General features: G+C 46.4%; 3 protein-coding genes across 5 annotated transcripts; 1 reads left to right on the forward strand and 2 right to left on the reverse strand.

Moving 5' to 3' along the window:
* Positions 1-126: 126 nt before the first annotated feature.
* On the forward strand, positions 127-2,113 carry znhit2 (zinc finger, HIT-type containing 2; the record flags this gene model as incomplete). The annotated part of the gene is made up of 1 exon (XM_084450262.1): positions 127-2,113. The coding sequence occupies exon 1, from the start codon at positions 299-301 to the stop codon at positions 2,111-2,113; it is 1,815 nt and encodes a 604-aa protein (XP_084306388.1). The 5' UTR covers positions 127-298.
* Positions 2,114-2,876: 763 nt separating this feature from the next.
* On the reverse strand, positions 2,877-7,182 carry tm7sf2 (transmembrane 7 superfamily member 2). 3 transcript variants are annotated; one of them, XM_084449624.1, is made up of 12 exons: positions 7,128-7,182; positions 6,830-6,865; positions 6,625-6,695; positions 6,327-6,523; positions 6,173-6,227; positions 5,586-5,780; positions 5,375-5,478; positions 5,121-5,240; positions 4,359-4,527; positions 4,160-4,240; positions 3,737-3,859; positions 2,877-3,529 (listed from the first exon to the last, which is right to left on the reverse strand). In XM_084449624.1, the coding sequence occupies exons 3-12, from the start codon at positions 6,683-6,685 to the stop codon at positions 3,369-3,371; spliced, it is 1,266 nt and encodes a 421-aa protein (XP_084305750.1). In that variant the 5' UTR covers positions 6,686-6,695; positions 6,830-6,865; positions 7,128-7,182; the 3' UTR covers positions 2,877-3,368. The 3 variants fall into 3 exon arrangements, with proteins under 3 accessions (XP_084305750.1, XP_084305751.1, XP_084305752.1); XM_084449625.1 differs by lacking the exon at positions 7,128-7,182 and adding an exon at positions 7,033-7,096; XM_084449626.1 differs by lacking the exons at positions 6,830-6,865; positions 7,128-7,182 and having other exon boundaries at positions 6,327-6,447; positions 6,625-6,661.
* A 381-nt stretch (positions 7,183-7,563) lies between these two features.
* Positions 7,564-14,181, reverse strand: vps51 (VPS51 subunit of GARP complex; the record flags this gene model as incomplete). Its single annotated transcript, XM_084449997.1, has 11 exons — positions 7,564-8,201; positions 8,601-8,688; positions 8,813-8,934; positions 9,346-9,480; positions 9,584-9,667; positions 9,979-10,194; positions 10,353-11,271; positions 12,772-12,991; positions 13,396-13,542; positions 13,638-13,767; positions 13,990-14,181. 11 exons carry the CDS (start codon positions 14,179-14,181, stop codon positions 7,941-7,943), a joined length of 2,514 nt encoding a protein of 837 aa, XP_084306123.1. The 3' UTR covers positions 7,564-7,940.
* Between the last annotated feature and the right edge of the window lie 938 nt (positions 14,182-15,119).

Genomic DNA, 15,119 nt, shown 5'->3' on the forward strand with positions numbered 1-15,119 from the left:
ACAGAGCTAGCTATTTCTTTAAAATAGATGTTAGCGACATACTAACGTCATGTTATCTGTATGCTGATATTACGTTCGGACCATGGAGGTACATTAACAGACAACAGCTGCTTTTAATGCCAACGCTGAACGATTAACAACGTAGTAAGAGGCATTCAAAAGCTGATAGCTACGGAAATTGTAGAATTGAACATTAATCTATGTACATCCCACGTCAAACGCAGTTTATAAATACAATTACTTTTTTCAGACGAAAAACTGGTGCAGCTAACTTTAAATCGAACGCGATCAACCCACCATGAATCCTGTTCTTCGGGAGAGAATCCCTTCCAATCTGAGGAAGCTGCTGACAGACATCCGGCCCAGAGATGAATGGACTGACGCGGAATCAGAAACTGTCACCAGAGATGGGATTGAGCTTCCCGCTAGAGGAACCATCGGTAACTATGGATTTCTGGCACCAGCCACCGAAAGCGGGTCTGCTGATGCAGGTGACAGGACACAAATCGTAGTGTGTGGCCTGTGCTTATCTAAACCCTATCGCTACACCTGCCCACGTTGCAACATTCCTTACTGTGGCCTGGGGTGCTACCGCAGTACGGACCATTCGGTGTGCTCTGAGGAGTTCTATAAAGAGTCTGTGATGCAGGAGCTGAAAGACATGGATGAAACGGAAAGCCAGGGGAGGAAGAGGATGCAGGATATTCTGCTTAAACTGAGACATACTGCAGAAGGAGGAATGGGAAGTGTGTTTGAAACAGAGGAGGGGTCAGCTGGGGGTGCAAAGGATGAGTCGCAGCAGGTTTTAGAACTTCTTTCCAGGCTAGCTGAGATTCAGTCACGTGGAGAAGGAAATGCAGAGGAGGAGATTGAGGACATTTTAGCCAAACTCAAAGAGATTGATGGTGAAGATGGGGAAGGAGAGCACGGGGTCGATGAGGGAATTGACGACAGAGGGAATCTGGAATTGGCTGACAGGTTCTCAGGGCTGGACATCGAAACAATGTCTGAGGAGGCTCTGTGGGAGCATCTGACTATCCTGGAGAAAGAGCAGTTTATGAGTTTGGTCAAGAGTGGGGCTGTAGGTGCACTGGTACCCCTGTGGAGGCCGTGGTGGGAGAGGCACGAGGAGAAGGAGGGGGGGGCAGCTCTGGTCGAGGAACTGGTGGAGGATAAGGGCCAGCTGGAGGGAGAAGCTTCGTCAGGAGAGGGAGGGAGCTGTACGGGACAGGTCGAGGACACGGAAGGTCATAAGGGGACTTTGAAAGAGCAACAAAGAACATGTTCGTCTAGTTGTGAAAAAGCAGGGCCTGAAAGCCAAACAGTTATCGTTTTGGAAAACAAAGTCAAGACTATAGATGAGTCACCTGAGAATAGAGGTAATGCAGTGACAGAGCAGGTCAAGAGAAAGGCTAGAAATAAACACAAGGCCCAGAGACCCAAACCAATGTGCGATGTGCCTCCAGTTAACCTCAAAATCCCACCTCTGAGTTCGCTGTCCTCTAATCCTTCTCCACTTGTGTGCTATGGCTTGGTCAACGTTCTGTTTGGCTACGCCTTCTCCCTACGCCTATTCAACGGCGACTTGGGGCCAGATGTAATTCAGGAGTTCTGCCAGATGGTCCTAGCTCTGTCAGAGGCCCTGAACTTGGACAGGGTGTTCAGCTCACTCCAGGAAGCCCTCGAGGGTGGAGAGGCAGCCATTTTGGCCGGGGGCTACTTTGACCGAGAGGACCCCGGAGCCGCAGCTACGGGTGTGGAGGCAGTGGCTCATATCATGACTGGGAGAAGCAGACGGGATGCTGTGGGATATTGCTTGGCAGCGTTGAGTCAGCTCCGCTCAGCTCTGTCTCAGGCCAGGGCAGCCCTGCCCAAAGGAGGAGAAGATGGGGAAACGAGGAGGAAGTACTTCCTGGCCATGAAGAAGTGTGAGTTTTTTCAAGCCTGGGTGACTGATAATACCCGTCAGATTCCAGGATTGGCCGCGGGGCTGTGGACAGAGTACAGGAAGAGGGAGGATGGAAGGAATGCTTTGGAGAAAGAGAAGAGAGGAGTAGAGGACAGTTGGAAGAAAGGAAGGGGGAAGGGTGTGTTGATTGAAGAAATATGTTAGTTTAATTTCACTCCTTTTATTGTGAATAACATTTGATTTTTTTTTTTCTTTGAATGATTCCAAATGCAATAAAGTTTCAGAAACTAAACTAGGTTCAGCCTCCAGTTATCCTGTATATTAAAGAAATAACCAACATGATCCAGTCTTCCTTAGTTACAGTACCTGCTCATGATACTCTAAACACCTTTATTGAATCAGGTCTGTGCTAACAGATAGTATTCTAAACTAATACCATGGGCCCAAAACCTGGATAAGGGATTAAGCCGGGATTTCCCAGTCGTCCTGGCTGAAGTTAGCCGTGATCTGGTTGTATGAAAGAATGTTGCATATGTTATGGCGTAAGTCACCATGGAGATGTATCCTGTGGAGCTAGCCTGCTCCAGACCAGGCTAAGAGCCAGGATCTATCAATCGTATCCCATATCTCAAATCACTCCGTTCGGAAACCAATGTGTTCATTACAGTTATTCCACTGCTCATTACATATTGCCATCCAATGAAGTAGGCCTACTGTCATTATCTAAACATTGTAACCATTATTTTACATTCATTCAGTCTATATTCATACATTTTTATTAAATTACACGTCATAGTTATTGTCACTGTTATTGTGTTCACTAAATTTCATATTGTTCAGCAAAGGGTTCCACCGCACATCAGCTTAAGACAGACGGGTCCAATAACCACAAATTGTGTGCCACCAATGCCCCCCCCCCAAAAAAAAAAAAAATACACATGGAGGAGTAACATGCATGGTCCTTTATTGTATAAGAGCAACATGTCCTTTATTGTATAAGAATTAATCAAAGCAAGTAAATCAAATAGGCAAGTAAGCAAACTGTCATCCATCAAGAACCCTTCAAAACAGCGCTGTACAGTACAAGATAGAAAGCACATGAATGCAAATTTACAATGCATACAGTGCACCCCATCCCGCATGTATGTACAATGAATGTGCATGCGAGACAAAACCAAACCCAGCTTTATAATTTATCCTGGATATCTTAATTCTACTTTTGTGCAATGGGCCCCAGGTCAGACAGCAGAATGGCAGACACCTGGTATATTGAAGTTATTTTTCTATGAAGGGTTCCACAATGCATTGGTAGAGGTACATTTTGAAGGTTCAAGGCAAGTTTATTTGTATAGGTTCAGTTGGTTGGGTTTTGTAAAGTGCCCCTAATCCTTAACATGTTGCAGTGCATACTCCTGGCGCTGTCCTGAGTGGTGTGGCCCAGCTCAGTATATGGCACAGCTCAGTATATGTAGGGGAAAATCCGATAAGGTACTCGTCGGCAGTAGGTGTCCCAGGCCAGGCCGTACTTGGCCCTGCACTGCCTCTCGTCACGAGCCTCTCGGTGGATCAACAGCACGGTGAAGTACACAATGTAGAAATAAGGCAAGAGATGGGAGAATCCTAGAAACAAGTACAATGCGAACGACAAACTTGTTATCGTGCTCCTGATACAAAGTCAAATTGCTGAAAACAGAGACAGTAGTTACAGATTACAAAAGAATGATACATTTTATTATCCATCACAGGTAAGGGTTTTCTGATGCTTTGTGTGTCTCTAATGTAGGGGGATTGTAAAGAGGATCTTGTGGGATATTGTTTTCTACTCACCACATGGTAGAGACCACGCCAGGGCCATTAGAAGGTCACCCAGGTAATTGGGGTGACGAACGAGCCCCCACCAGCCAGACACTAACAGGCGTTTCCCTGTTGCCGTGGCAATAGTTTCCAGGTCTGCAAGAATGTGCAAGGGAAGACTTTTGACTTTTTATTTATTAATTCAGCTTTGTATCAGACTGCTAATTATTCACTTCCCATCTGCTCTGTGTTGGACCTAGATTCTTCCATGCATAATATTAACTTTTTAATACATTATGAAAAAAGATATGTTTTTGAAATATATCCAGCAATGAGAATACTGCTGCCAGAGCAATGACCCAATTCTCTTCTTGCTCTCAAGACTGTTAAACAGATCTACTAGATGGTATTGATGCTGATGGGACAGGAGAGACAACAGAAATCAACTCAACTGACTTGTGACACTGGGGTGTGTAGGATCACGTCGGAACTGGTTCTTCTGAGAGTTGGATCTTCTGAAAATATAATACCCTAATCCTAAGGACAGGGTGATGAAGTGATATTCGGTTACTGTTCATCAATCATTCTATTCACGAGGGTGCATAGCATTGTCTTAAAAAACAATCAGAATGAGTAATGGACACTGTTAACTTACCATTCAGTGCAATTATAGCTGAGGCTCCAAGAGGAGTCAGGGACTGAGGGTGCACAACCAGGAAGGCGGCCTGGAGGCTGTATGTGAAAGGAACCCAGGCCAGGTCCCCGAAGGCCAACATGAACCCAAAGCCGTCATGCACAATGTCCATCGTGGTAAGGACAGCCTCCTGTTGAAACACAGTGAGTCATTTAATGAAGATCACCTAACCATAACCCTATGACAGCATTGAGGTAAAGGTCAGACTGGAGTCCTAGCATTCTGCAGTCCACTCCAAACCACTCTTTTACCACTTTTCTTTCCGTACTTGTCCCCGAGGTAGTGTTGTGGTACTCAAGACCAGTCTCAAGACCACTTGTCTCGGTCTCGGACAAAGGACTCAGGATTTTATTTCAAGACCTGTCAAGACCACAACTGCGGGAATATCACTCATTTGCCTGTGCATTATCTAATTTATTTGTTGTCTAATTTATGTAAAACCTCCCACTTCAAATGCAACCAATAACTTGTCAGATCAATTTGAGGAGTGCCGATATGGAGGTTCCACATTTTTATCATAAGCGTGCCATGCGGTGTGGAACTCCCACTGGTCTGGGCCTGGTCTTGACTCAGTCTCGCCCTGCCTTGGTCTTGGTCTGGACTCGGTCTCTCAACCCCTCAAAGTCCTGGTCTAGTCTTGGTCCTGATACACTCTGGTGTTGGTCATGACTTGGTTTCGGTTTTTGGGAGGTCTTGACAACAACACCAGGACCAGAAACTCACTTCGTTCCACAGAGAGTCGGCCACGTAGCACAGCTGGAAGAGGTTGACCAGAACCATGGCCAGCGAGGGGCTGTCGCGCAGCTCCACCTCCTTCATCAGCATCCCCAGGTTTATCACCACCTGATGGGAATATCACTGAATTTCAGAAGTTGTGATTTGGTCCTATTTAAACAAACATTGCATGACCACATTGCGCTTGGCATCAGATAATGATTATTTGATAAAGAAGGAGTTCTAACTGCCTTTCAACTCACCCAGCCAATCAGACCTGGTCTCAGTTCACAAAAATATTTCAGGTCAAAGCTTCCAATCCGTGGGTTCAGCTCTCGTCCCATGAAGAAATCATATAGGGGATTGCCTGAATGAACAACAAGTGTGAGCTCAGAAAGAGTATTTTTGCACACTTTTTATTTTTTAAGTTTTTTGACTAAGATTGTTCCCCTAGTCATCCACCCCTCTTCTTACCTGTGTTGCCCCCCAGAGCGAGGGCATGGTGAGGGGCCCAGAAGGACCGTATGTAGAGGTAGAGGGAGAGGAGGAAGGACACCCCGATCATACAGACTGCCAAGGGCAGCAGCAGGTCAAACAGACACCCCAGAGGCATCCCCAGACACAGCAACAGAGCCAGCAGCACAGCGGTGACACAGATGGCATGAAAACCTAGGAGGGAGAGAGAAACAGAATTAGCAAGGAAGAGCTAGTAGTAATGTGTGTGTGTTGTGTGTGTGTGTGTAGGTGAGGGGGGGGGGGGGAGTCAGAAAGAGAATAAGTGGGGGGAGTGTTGGTTGGGGAGAGTAGAAGATTTGTACTGTGTGCAAAAGCATTAATCAGTGTCTTTAGACTAGGGCTGTCATAGCTCAAAGGACACCAGCAGATACTGATAAAAAGTAAGGCAAGTAGTTTACAACCTATCCATGTCAATAAAACTTTGATGAAACTTCATTGAAAAACACATTGTGACTAGATTCTCTAACACAATAGTAATGCTCGTAAATGAGTAGTATTCCTCTCTCCACACACTCTTCAGGAGCACCTTCCAACCCCTACATTACCGTTTATGGGGTACTTGAGTCTTGACCCATCCCTCAGCACTAGTCCCTCAGACACCTGCAAGTAAAACAGATGAAATGATACATATACTGTAAACTAACAATATGTACAACTTTATTATAGATTATATGACTTTTTTGTAGGAGTTTTTCATACCTTTCCCATTGGCAGCAGATACAGGAAGGTCTGCAGAGCCATCCAGCCCAGTACGAGCACAGGGGCCAAGGGGTCCCATAGCTGGGCAGAGGGAGGGAGGGGCGGGGGCCACTGCAGTACACTGGCGGCCGGGGAGCGACACACACACAGCAGGTAGAGAACCGTCAGAGGCAATAAGACAGGGATGCACGTAGCACCTTCACAGAGGAGGGAAGCAAATACAATGAAATGTGGTTTGTATCAACAGTATGCATCATATACATCATATACATTCATGACAAGACAAAGTGTGACTCACCTAGAGTTCCTCCGAACTCCTTCTCAGCTGAATGTGAGGATCTGTGTTTGTTGGGCTTCATGGTTCGTCTCCTGCAGGAAGCAAAGCCAGAGACAGTGGTGTTGTTGACTGAAGAAGTGTGTCTACTATGATAGAAAATATTCAGTTCAGTTTTTACATAGTGATGGGGGATAAAAAGTGGGTACAATAGCTCCATATAATGTACCTCCGTATGCCCTCGACTTTACGGTGAAGAGATCATCTAAAAATAAAAGATAGAGGGGAAACACCTAAGAGCTTAATCTAATAAACTATGTTATCATAAACCATAATGATGAAGAGATCTAAAAAGAACACCAAAGTAGGCTATAGGCCCTATTCATGTCCAAATTCACCAGGAGAAATAGCCTAATATTCATGAGCACTTACCTAAGATGATAATCCTCAATGCTGAATATACACAATGTATCCCGATAATGTTACAGGGTTTACTATAACATATTATGTCATATTTATTAGCTCACCTTTGTCCGTATCTGCGCGTAGCCACGCGACTGGTTTCACGCAGCTCGCCAGAGGGCGGACCCGCTCTGCATGACTCCCCTTTGAACCAATGAGATTAAGACTTAACCATCAGAAGAGAATGGAGAGGCGACTCTTTAACCAATCAAATTCTCCACTTTGACGAAGGACCACCTTCTTGACAAATGCTGTATGTAGCCTCCTCGGCTCCTCCTACTTCCATATTTACTGCACGTTTTTTTTAGCCCGCTGAAAACGCCCCTTGACGACCGTATTAGCAAATGGCTAGTAGCCTTACCTGAGTACAGTATGTGAATACACAAGGTATATAATGTAGCCTACGTTTTCCCATAATAATGACAATTCATTATGATCTCAATATTATATAGATGCTTTATTGAATACACACAGGTAATAATACATCTTAATAATCTTAATAATCATCATAATTTAGCCAGCAGGGTTAAGTGGAAAAGGGATGATTAAGAGCATTCATGAGAGAAAGATTAATTATTTCTATTTCATGAAAGTTTGGATTTTATATAGCATCACGTTTACAGATGACATTCAAATAATTACTAATTAAATCAGGCACCCCCACCATAACTCCTCCAGCACCCAAACAACCTAGTTCTTAAATCTAACATTGACTCTCATTCTGACCCCGAACACACTGCGTTAACATCATGAAAATCCAGTGCATGACTTACAACTGTATGACCCTCACTTATCCTTGCCCAGATAAGGCCTCACTAACCAATCAACACCCTTCAGCTCCTCCAATACACGTATGACCGGACTGACTGATCTTCCCTTTAACCTCTCTCACAGATGACCTCGATGACGCTCTGCTCCATGGGGGCGGGGTCCAGGCAGCGGTGGGCCGTGCTGCCCACAATCTCGTCCAGCAGGAAGTGGACCAGGTTCTCGTCGCTGACGAAGCGCCAGAGGTACATCTGCAGGTAGTGGCAGTCCACCTGGATCTGCTGGAGGCCATAGCGGCCGAACGTGCGCAGGCGGACGCACTCCAGGAACGTCTTCAGGCTGATCTTGATGATGCCCGTCAACACCGACACCTGAGGGAGAGTCGAGATGAGCCGAAAGGGAAGAGGATCCAAAGTAAATGACGAGACACACAGCGTTAGGAAAGTGACATGGTGGGGAAGGTGGAGGAATGTATGAGCCCAAGATGTCGGCTAAGTAAGTAGCCTTGAGAACCTTTGGTCCTCGAGCCTAGTGGCTCACAGGGCAGTAGCCTATCTTCTGATTCCTCAGCATTAAGCAGCTTGATGTACAAGTACACCTCCCGGACATGACGCTAGTATGTCACAGGGACTTCCCCCCAATCCAATCCTTGATGCGGAGAGGAATTGGCTACCATTTTTTTTTTAATAGTCTTTAGTATGACCAAGCTGGGGATCAAACCCCCAATCTCAGGGCGGACACTCTAACCACAAAGCTGGTCCTACCAGTACCTTGTTAAACTCTACTGGGCTGAAGATGTCAATCCTCTCAGAGAAGAGCTTATGTATGTTGCTCAGGAGATTGGTGTCCATGGGAGCACTAAGGAAAAAAAAAAGTCCTCCATTAGTATTTACGTGTATGCGGGTACGTACATATGCTTTCGGTCCTTTGAAATAGCAAAGGAAACAACTACACAGAACTGTTCACAAAACAGGAGTGTCACCTGGGTGTGTAGCTGGGTGCATAGCGGGCCTGCTGCCTGGAGCTACTGTAGACGGAGAATGTCCTTTTGCTGGAGTCGCTGCTGTGGGCTTTCCTCACACCCTCCTCGTACAGGAGACCCACCTGCAGCGGGATACAGGGAGCAGCAGCTGAGCAGGACACGGCACACCCAGGGGAGGCTCTCTATACAGCTGAGGAGGCTTTTATGAATGGTAAAATGGAAAATGGACTGCACTTATATAGCGCATTTATCCAAAGCGCTCTACAATGGCCTCTCATTCACACACACATTCACACACCAATGGCGGCAGCTGCCATGCAAGGTGCCAACCGGCTCATTGGGAGCAATTTGGGATTCAGTGTCTTGCCCAAGGCAACATGTGGACAGGAGGAGGCGGGATTCGAACCGCCGACCCTACAATCATTGGACGACCCGCTCTACCTCCTGAGCCACAGCCGCCCCTGGCCCTTCGTAATCACACAGGCGATGCTGTAAGTCAACATCCGGAAATAGAACGCTTAGCAGATGTTAACCTGCACGTCGATCGAAGTGGTGTCCTCCACCACCCTCTTCATCACGGCGCGGACGTTCCGAGGTTCTATGGTGTTGACCCAGTCTCGGGTCTCCACGCTCTTCCTCAGCATCTGGGAGATGATCAGGCCCTGGACCTTCAACACACGGAAAGAATTAAACAGATTAGCAGAGAAATACACCAGAAAGGGCCATGTGCTGCAATGTTCTGTTGTTGTTGTTAAGAAAGTGTAAATGCACCTTGACGTAGTGGTTCAGTAGTTTCTGTGCTGCTTCTCGAGCCTCGGCACACAAAACGGTGACGGCGGTTACAGGACTGTGATGCTGGGAGAGGGAGGAGAACAGGGAAGGGAGCACAATTAAACAATATGTACCACCAAACATTCTCCATCTTACTTTTCATTCTTTGTAAAGTATGTAACGGTAGTACTCTGGTCTGCGATGTGTTCTTTCAGTTCAACCCATGTTAAAGGGCTTGCCCAGGGCGGGATTCGAACCCACACTCTTCCTCTTGCGAGGCGGACACACATGACAGTTTTGCCAATAGAAGGGCTTTCTGCTCTCCTTTGACTCACACCACGAGGGTTTATGATGACTGCCGATTCACTCGGCTACGTGTTGAAAGTGACTTTCACCTGCACGAGGAACTGCTCGTCGGTGAGCGTGAGTATGTACGAGATGGTGGAGGTCTCGTAGTCCAGGCAGAGTCGAGACAGCAGCAGCAGGAGAGCCGGGGGCGTGGAACCTCCTCTGTCTCCCGCGCTCTCGCAGAACTGCCGGGACGACTGGCAGATAAACTTGATGAAGCTCACCACAAGACTCTCCCGGACACCCTGGCTGCAGAACTCTCCCTGTGGAGGAGGAGAGGATGGACATAGAGAGAGAAAACATGTTTTTTGTGGAGAGAAAAAGGTGTAATCGCAAAAATTGGCAAAATATGTTAAAAATAAGGGACCTTAAAAATGAATACAGACAGCTCAGCAACAACGTCGAAATCTATCACGCTCACCTTGAAGTAAGGCTTGTTGGAGAAGGTGATGTCCTTGGCTGTGAAGAGGTGCACCGACGTCAGGACCGACTTGATCTGATTGAGGATGGAGGCCGAGAGGGAGGAGAGCAGCTCTGGCAGGCTGGCGGGGGCGTCCTTCCCAGCGGCCAGCCCGCCGTGGAGGGCCCCGCCCCCCCCGGACGCTGAGGCCCCACCCACGGAGAGCCTCGGCGCTGCCAGCGCCTGCCTAACGTCCGTCAGGCTGTCCAGGTAGAAGCTCTGCAGGGCAGAGAGGTACTGCCTGATCCTCTCCCTGGCCGCCCGTACCACTATGGCCGTCCCCTGGCTAGGGACGGCGGAGCCCGGCAGCAGTTTGGTCACCGCCTGGAGTCGGCGGTGGAAGCGGTCTAGTGCCCGCACCAAGAGGGAGTTGTCCCCGACGCCCTTCTCCTCTTGGATTCTACGCTCCACCAGGGAGAAGTAGCGAGTGGCCAGGGCGTCTACAAAAGCATGCAGCTTACCGTTAGCCATCTGCGGGATGTTCTTTGACGCGAGCTCACCCTCTTGCAGACGGTTGACAAACAGTTCCTGATAGGAAGCAATGACCAGGCAAAGGCTGCTGACAAATTCATTGCAGCCCCTGTCGATGAATTCTAGAATGTCAGTCCTGGAGCTAGGGGAGGATAAGGCGCTGGCTTTCAGGAGGGTGTCAGAGGGAGATCCAGCCGCTGGTGGGCGGGGGGAGGGGCCGGCAGAGGGATCCGCCGCCGCGGCGGAGGGCGGAGGCTGTATCAGCTCTGCCTCCAGTCCCAGGAGGTCTGCTTCCAGTCGTGACTGGGCATGGCTCAGGAATTTGTCGCAGAGTTCTTCTGCCGGCTCGTCCAGCTGCAGGAGCAGCTCCACGCACTCTGACAGGTCCTTTGCACTCGATCCACCGTCCCTACAGACACATACAAAGTAGATGAGAGTCTCCGGTATTTTTACAGCATTTTAAGATGTGACAAATGAAAATATGTGCCCATCAACAACGTCTCTCCTGGATAGCATCACAAATACACAGTACAATTTTCGATCACATGTAAGAGATGGCTAGCTCAGTCGACAAGAGAACGAGGGTCATAGGTTTGAGCCCCACGTTGTCCACAGCTAAGCATTTCAGTGTACAGGGAACCCAGGTCATGAACATATGAAAAATCAATATCTTCCCATGAAGACATCCTTCTGAACCAATCAGTCTCGTAGATCATTCGTGCCAGTATTGTCCTGCTGAACAAACTGTGAAACAAAGTCTGGGCCTCTGTGGGGGAGGATGCTACACCTTATAATATATAGGGGAGAAAGTGTAACACCCCGATTTCACCCAGTCAGAAACAAGCTAACTCACTCTGTACTTGCTCTGTTAGGTCCTCTGCCTACCTGGAAGAAATCAGCTCATTTTCTGAAGATCATAAAATTTTATGACATAATAAGGTAACGGAAAAGGTTTTCAGTATTTTTTTTTTTAACTACTACCCCATTTTATTAGCTAGGAGGTTCTCTCAGGCTGACAGTGATGGGGTCAAGTGTAACACCCCCCCCGCTTTCAGCTATGACAATGCAAAAAAAAAAAAAAAAAACGGTGTTAGATGTAATGACTTTGTAATTTCAATTATATTTGATTCAAGTTTGACTTTTCTCATGCGTTCCACTTGATTACATTTATATTTATACATTTTAAATGTTTGTCTATGTTAAATAGGCTAATACATGATGAATTAAGTTAGGAAAAAGGTTTTTAATGACGAGTTAACCATAAAATGTCTTAATGGTTTTATTTGCATCTGTTTTGTAATGTGTTACACTTGACCCCACACCATGTTACACTTGACCTGACCTGTGGGGTCAACTGTAACATCTGACTTATTGAAAATAAATCAGTATTGTACCCATTATGTAATTTATGGTGACTTTTAAATGATATGACAAATTAATAGATGTGTGTAACTATAATATAGCAAAACATGACTAATGTAGTTGAATTAATCTCAAAGTAATTTAGAAAAGAGTAAAAAGTGTTACACTTGTCTGGATTACATGTACAGTATATTGTTTTGATTGTAACTGTGCAACTCAAAATTCAATAAAAAGATAATTAAAAAAAAAGAAAAGTGTTACACTTGACTCCACACTATCCTATAGAGAGCTTTGGTGATATGTTGTGCACAGGTCTGTGGTTATGCTGAGGTGTTCTGTTGTTGTCGTCGTTAGTACTGTCATGGTGTTTGTCGGTACTGCATGGTACAGTATGGCAAAACTATGAATTTCCTGCCTGAAGAAGACCCTGTGTCGTCGAAACGTTGCTCATCAAAATAAAATATTGGGAGCTATAGTCCAGTATGCGGATATCCTTTCCTCCTGAATTTCCGAAAGTACCAATATATTATCAATCAATCAACGCTACCTGAACTTCTGTCGGAGCTCCTGTGCCAGCTTGTCCATGATGGCGTGGCAGTCGTCCTGTATGCCCCTGAAGGAGGGCATGTGGCTGTACTGCTGCAGCACGCAGCGGGCGCGGCGGTGGGAGCTCACGGCCTGGCCGTACGCCTGCAGCTCCAGGCACTTGTTCAGCCTGGCGGGCAGCTCGAACAGGAACTGCAGCTTCCGCAGGAGAGTGTGCACCCCTGGATGAGAAGGAGGAGTAGGTAGGGTCAGAGAAAGAGAGAGAGAGGGGGGGGGGGGTTAGAAGAAATAGCTCACGGTTCACTCAAGATCAATATGATGCTAGGGTTATGACCAGAAGCTGGTTGGTTTGTCTGGTTGTCACGGGTTTATCAGAGGTTAGGACACTACCAAAGACTATAAAAAATGCCTCCCTGCTTGGCACTCAGCATCAAGGGTTGGATTGGGGGTAAGTCCTTGTGACATACTAGCGCCTTGTCCAGGGGGTGTACAGTACTTGTACATCAAGCTGCCTCACACTAATGAATCAGTAGATAGGCTCCTGCCCTATGGGCCACTAGGCTCGAGAACCATTGGTTCTCAAGGCTACTTAATTACTAGGACACTGCTACATTGCATTTCATACCTGACAGTTTGGTAATCTGTGTGTGCTGGTCCTGGAGAGTCCCACTGATGCGGGCGCTGAACTCTGTGATGGCGGCCATGTTGGTAGAGAGACAGTCCATCTCATCTTCCATCTTCTTAAAATCGTTCTTCATTTTTCGGATAGTGTCTGGGAGAATAAACGAGACGAAGGCAGTTAACGGCCAAATACATAAAAATGAAACATAAATGTGATATAAAGTGTAAGCTGGAGATCTGTCTCACCTGTAGCAGATATAAACTTGTTGTAGTTCTCATACACCAGTGTTTGCATGTCACTGTCCAAGGAGCAAATCTGCTTCACCATGCAGCTCTCCTGATCCATCAGCTCTCCAAGGGAACATTCTCTCCTCAGCTGCAACCACCAACAGCAAACAACAACACAAAGCAAGAATCAATAAGCTTTATACGACAGTGAATGACACAAGCCTGTCACTGCATCTCTCCCTGCATTGACATTCATCAAAACCAAAAAGGCCTTGAGATAGTGGCAACATATATATTTTGCGTTTCAATATCGTATCATAATGCCGCCACCAATATCGCAAGAAATAAACACGTCGGTCTTGTCATTTACCTTATTGAGATAGACCTCAGGATCAAAATGTGGCCCGTTAATGTCGCAGGGGTCCAGCGATACAGCTTGATCCGCAGGCTTTCCTTCCTCGTTCAGCCCGTAGTAAAGCTTCAGCATGCCGTGCACTCTGCGTTTCCGTGCGGGGTCGGAGCCGGGCGGGGTTGTAGCCGCAGTGCCGACATCCCTGTCCATTTTCAGATTATTACCGATGGTTTCTAATGTAAACTGTGAATGCCAAACGAGAATGTGTAGAAATTTCTGCCACCCAGCTATTTGCCTAGTAAATCCAACGACTATCGCAACTGACGAGCATCCAACAACTAGCTAGCTAGCTAGCTGCTACCAGATAGGAGGTGTAAACATTCATGATTCATTGCACTCTGTTCCAGGGGACTAGACCAGCCAGCAGGTGGCAGCAAATTACAAGCTTGTCATGCGAGTTTACATTACAGGTTCATGCATGAATACCAACAATCGTGATTGATGTGATGGGATTTGACCATTTTAATCATGATTTTAATTACTACCTGGGGCTGGTAGTCCGGGAGAGATAGCCCGATTTATAGGTGAACCTTGTTTTGTCAGGTGGAATTTTTTTCTTTGATGTTTCTTGTAGCTTGGCGGTACCTCTTCAAAATACAAGAGGGTGCTAGGTGATATCCCTTGAGCATTTTCAGCTATTAACCCCTTCATGCCCGAAAATGCCAAAATCACACAAAAATAGAGACTTATGATATTCCATGCTGAATATATAAATTAAATGCATCCAATTTACATTCTCTAATGTTTTGTCATACAAGGGGTGATGGGAAATGCATTGCATTCCAAATGATTAGTATTAACCCTTTCAAGCCAGGCCTGTAACACAAAAATAGAGACTTATGATATTGCATGCATTATAGGATTAAATGCATCGAATGGATCGTCTACAATGACTATTAATAAAGGAGGTCATGTATTCTAAATGAATACTGCAGAGACGTAGCCAGAAATCATCTGGTGGGTGGGCGGAGGCAAAAAAAAAAGGGTGGGCAACGAAGCACAATTTATGCCCAAGTTATGGTAATAATATTATGTATTAGGGTCTTGAGCATCCTACCCTAAAACATGTACAGAACGTTGTGCATGGC

This window comes from Borostomias antarcticus (assembly GCF_949987555.1).
Source record: "Borostomias antarcticus genome assembly, chromosome: 15".
Taxonomy (NCBI): Eukaryota; Metazoa; Chordata; class Actinopteri; order Stomiiformes; family Stomiidae; genus Borostomias; species Borostomias antarcticus.

Excerpts from the sequence above, each read along its gene's own strand:
- tm7sf2 (XM_084449624.1), bottom strand. The coding sequence starts at position 6,685 with ATGAAGCCCAACAAACACAGATCCTCACATTCAGCTGAGAAGGAGTTC. Across the intron at positions 4,241-4,358 it reads AGCTATAATTGCACTGAATG|GATTAGGGTATTATATTTTC; the intron begins GTAAGTTAACAG and ends CCCTGTCCTTAG. Across the intron at positions 3,860-4,159 it reads TACACACCCCAGTGTCACAA|ACCTGGAAACTATTGCCACG; the intron begins GTCAGTTGAGTT and ends ACATTCTTGCAG.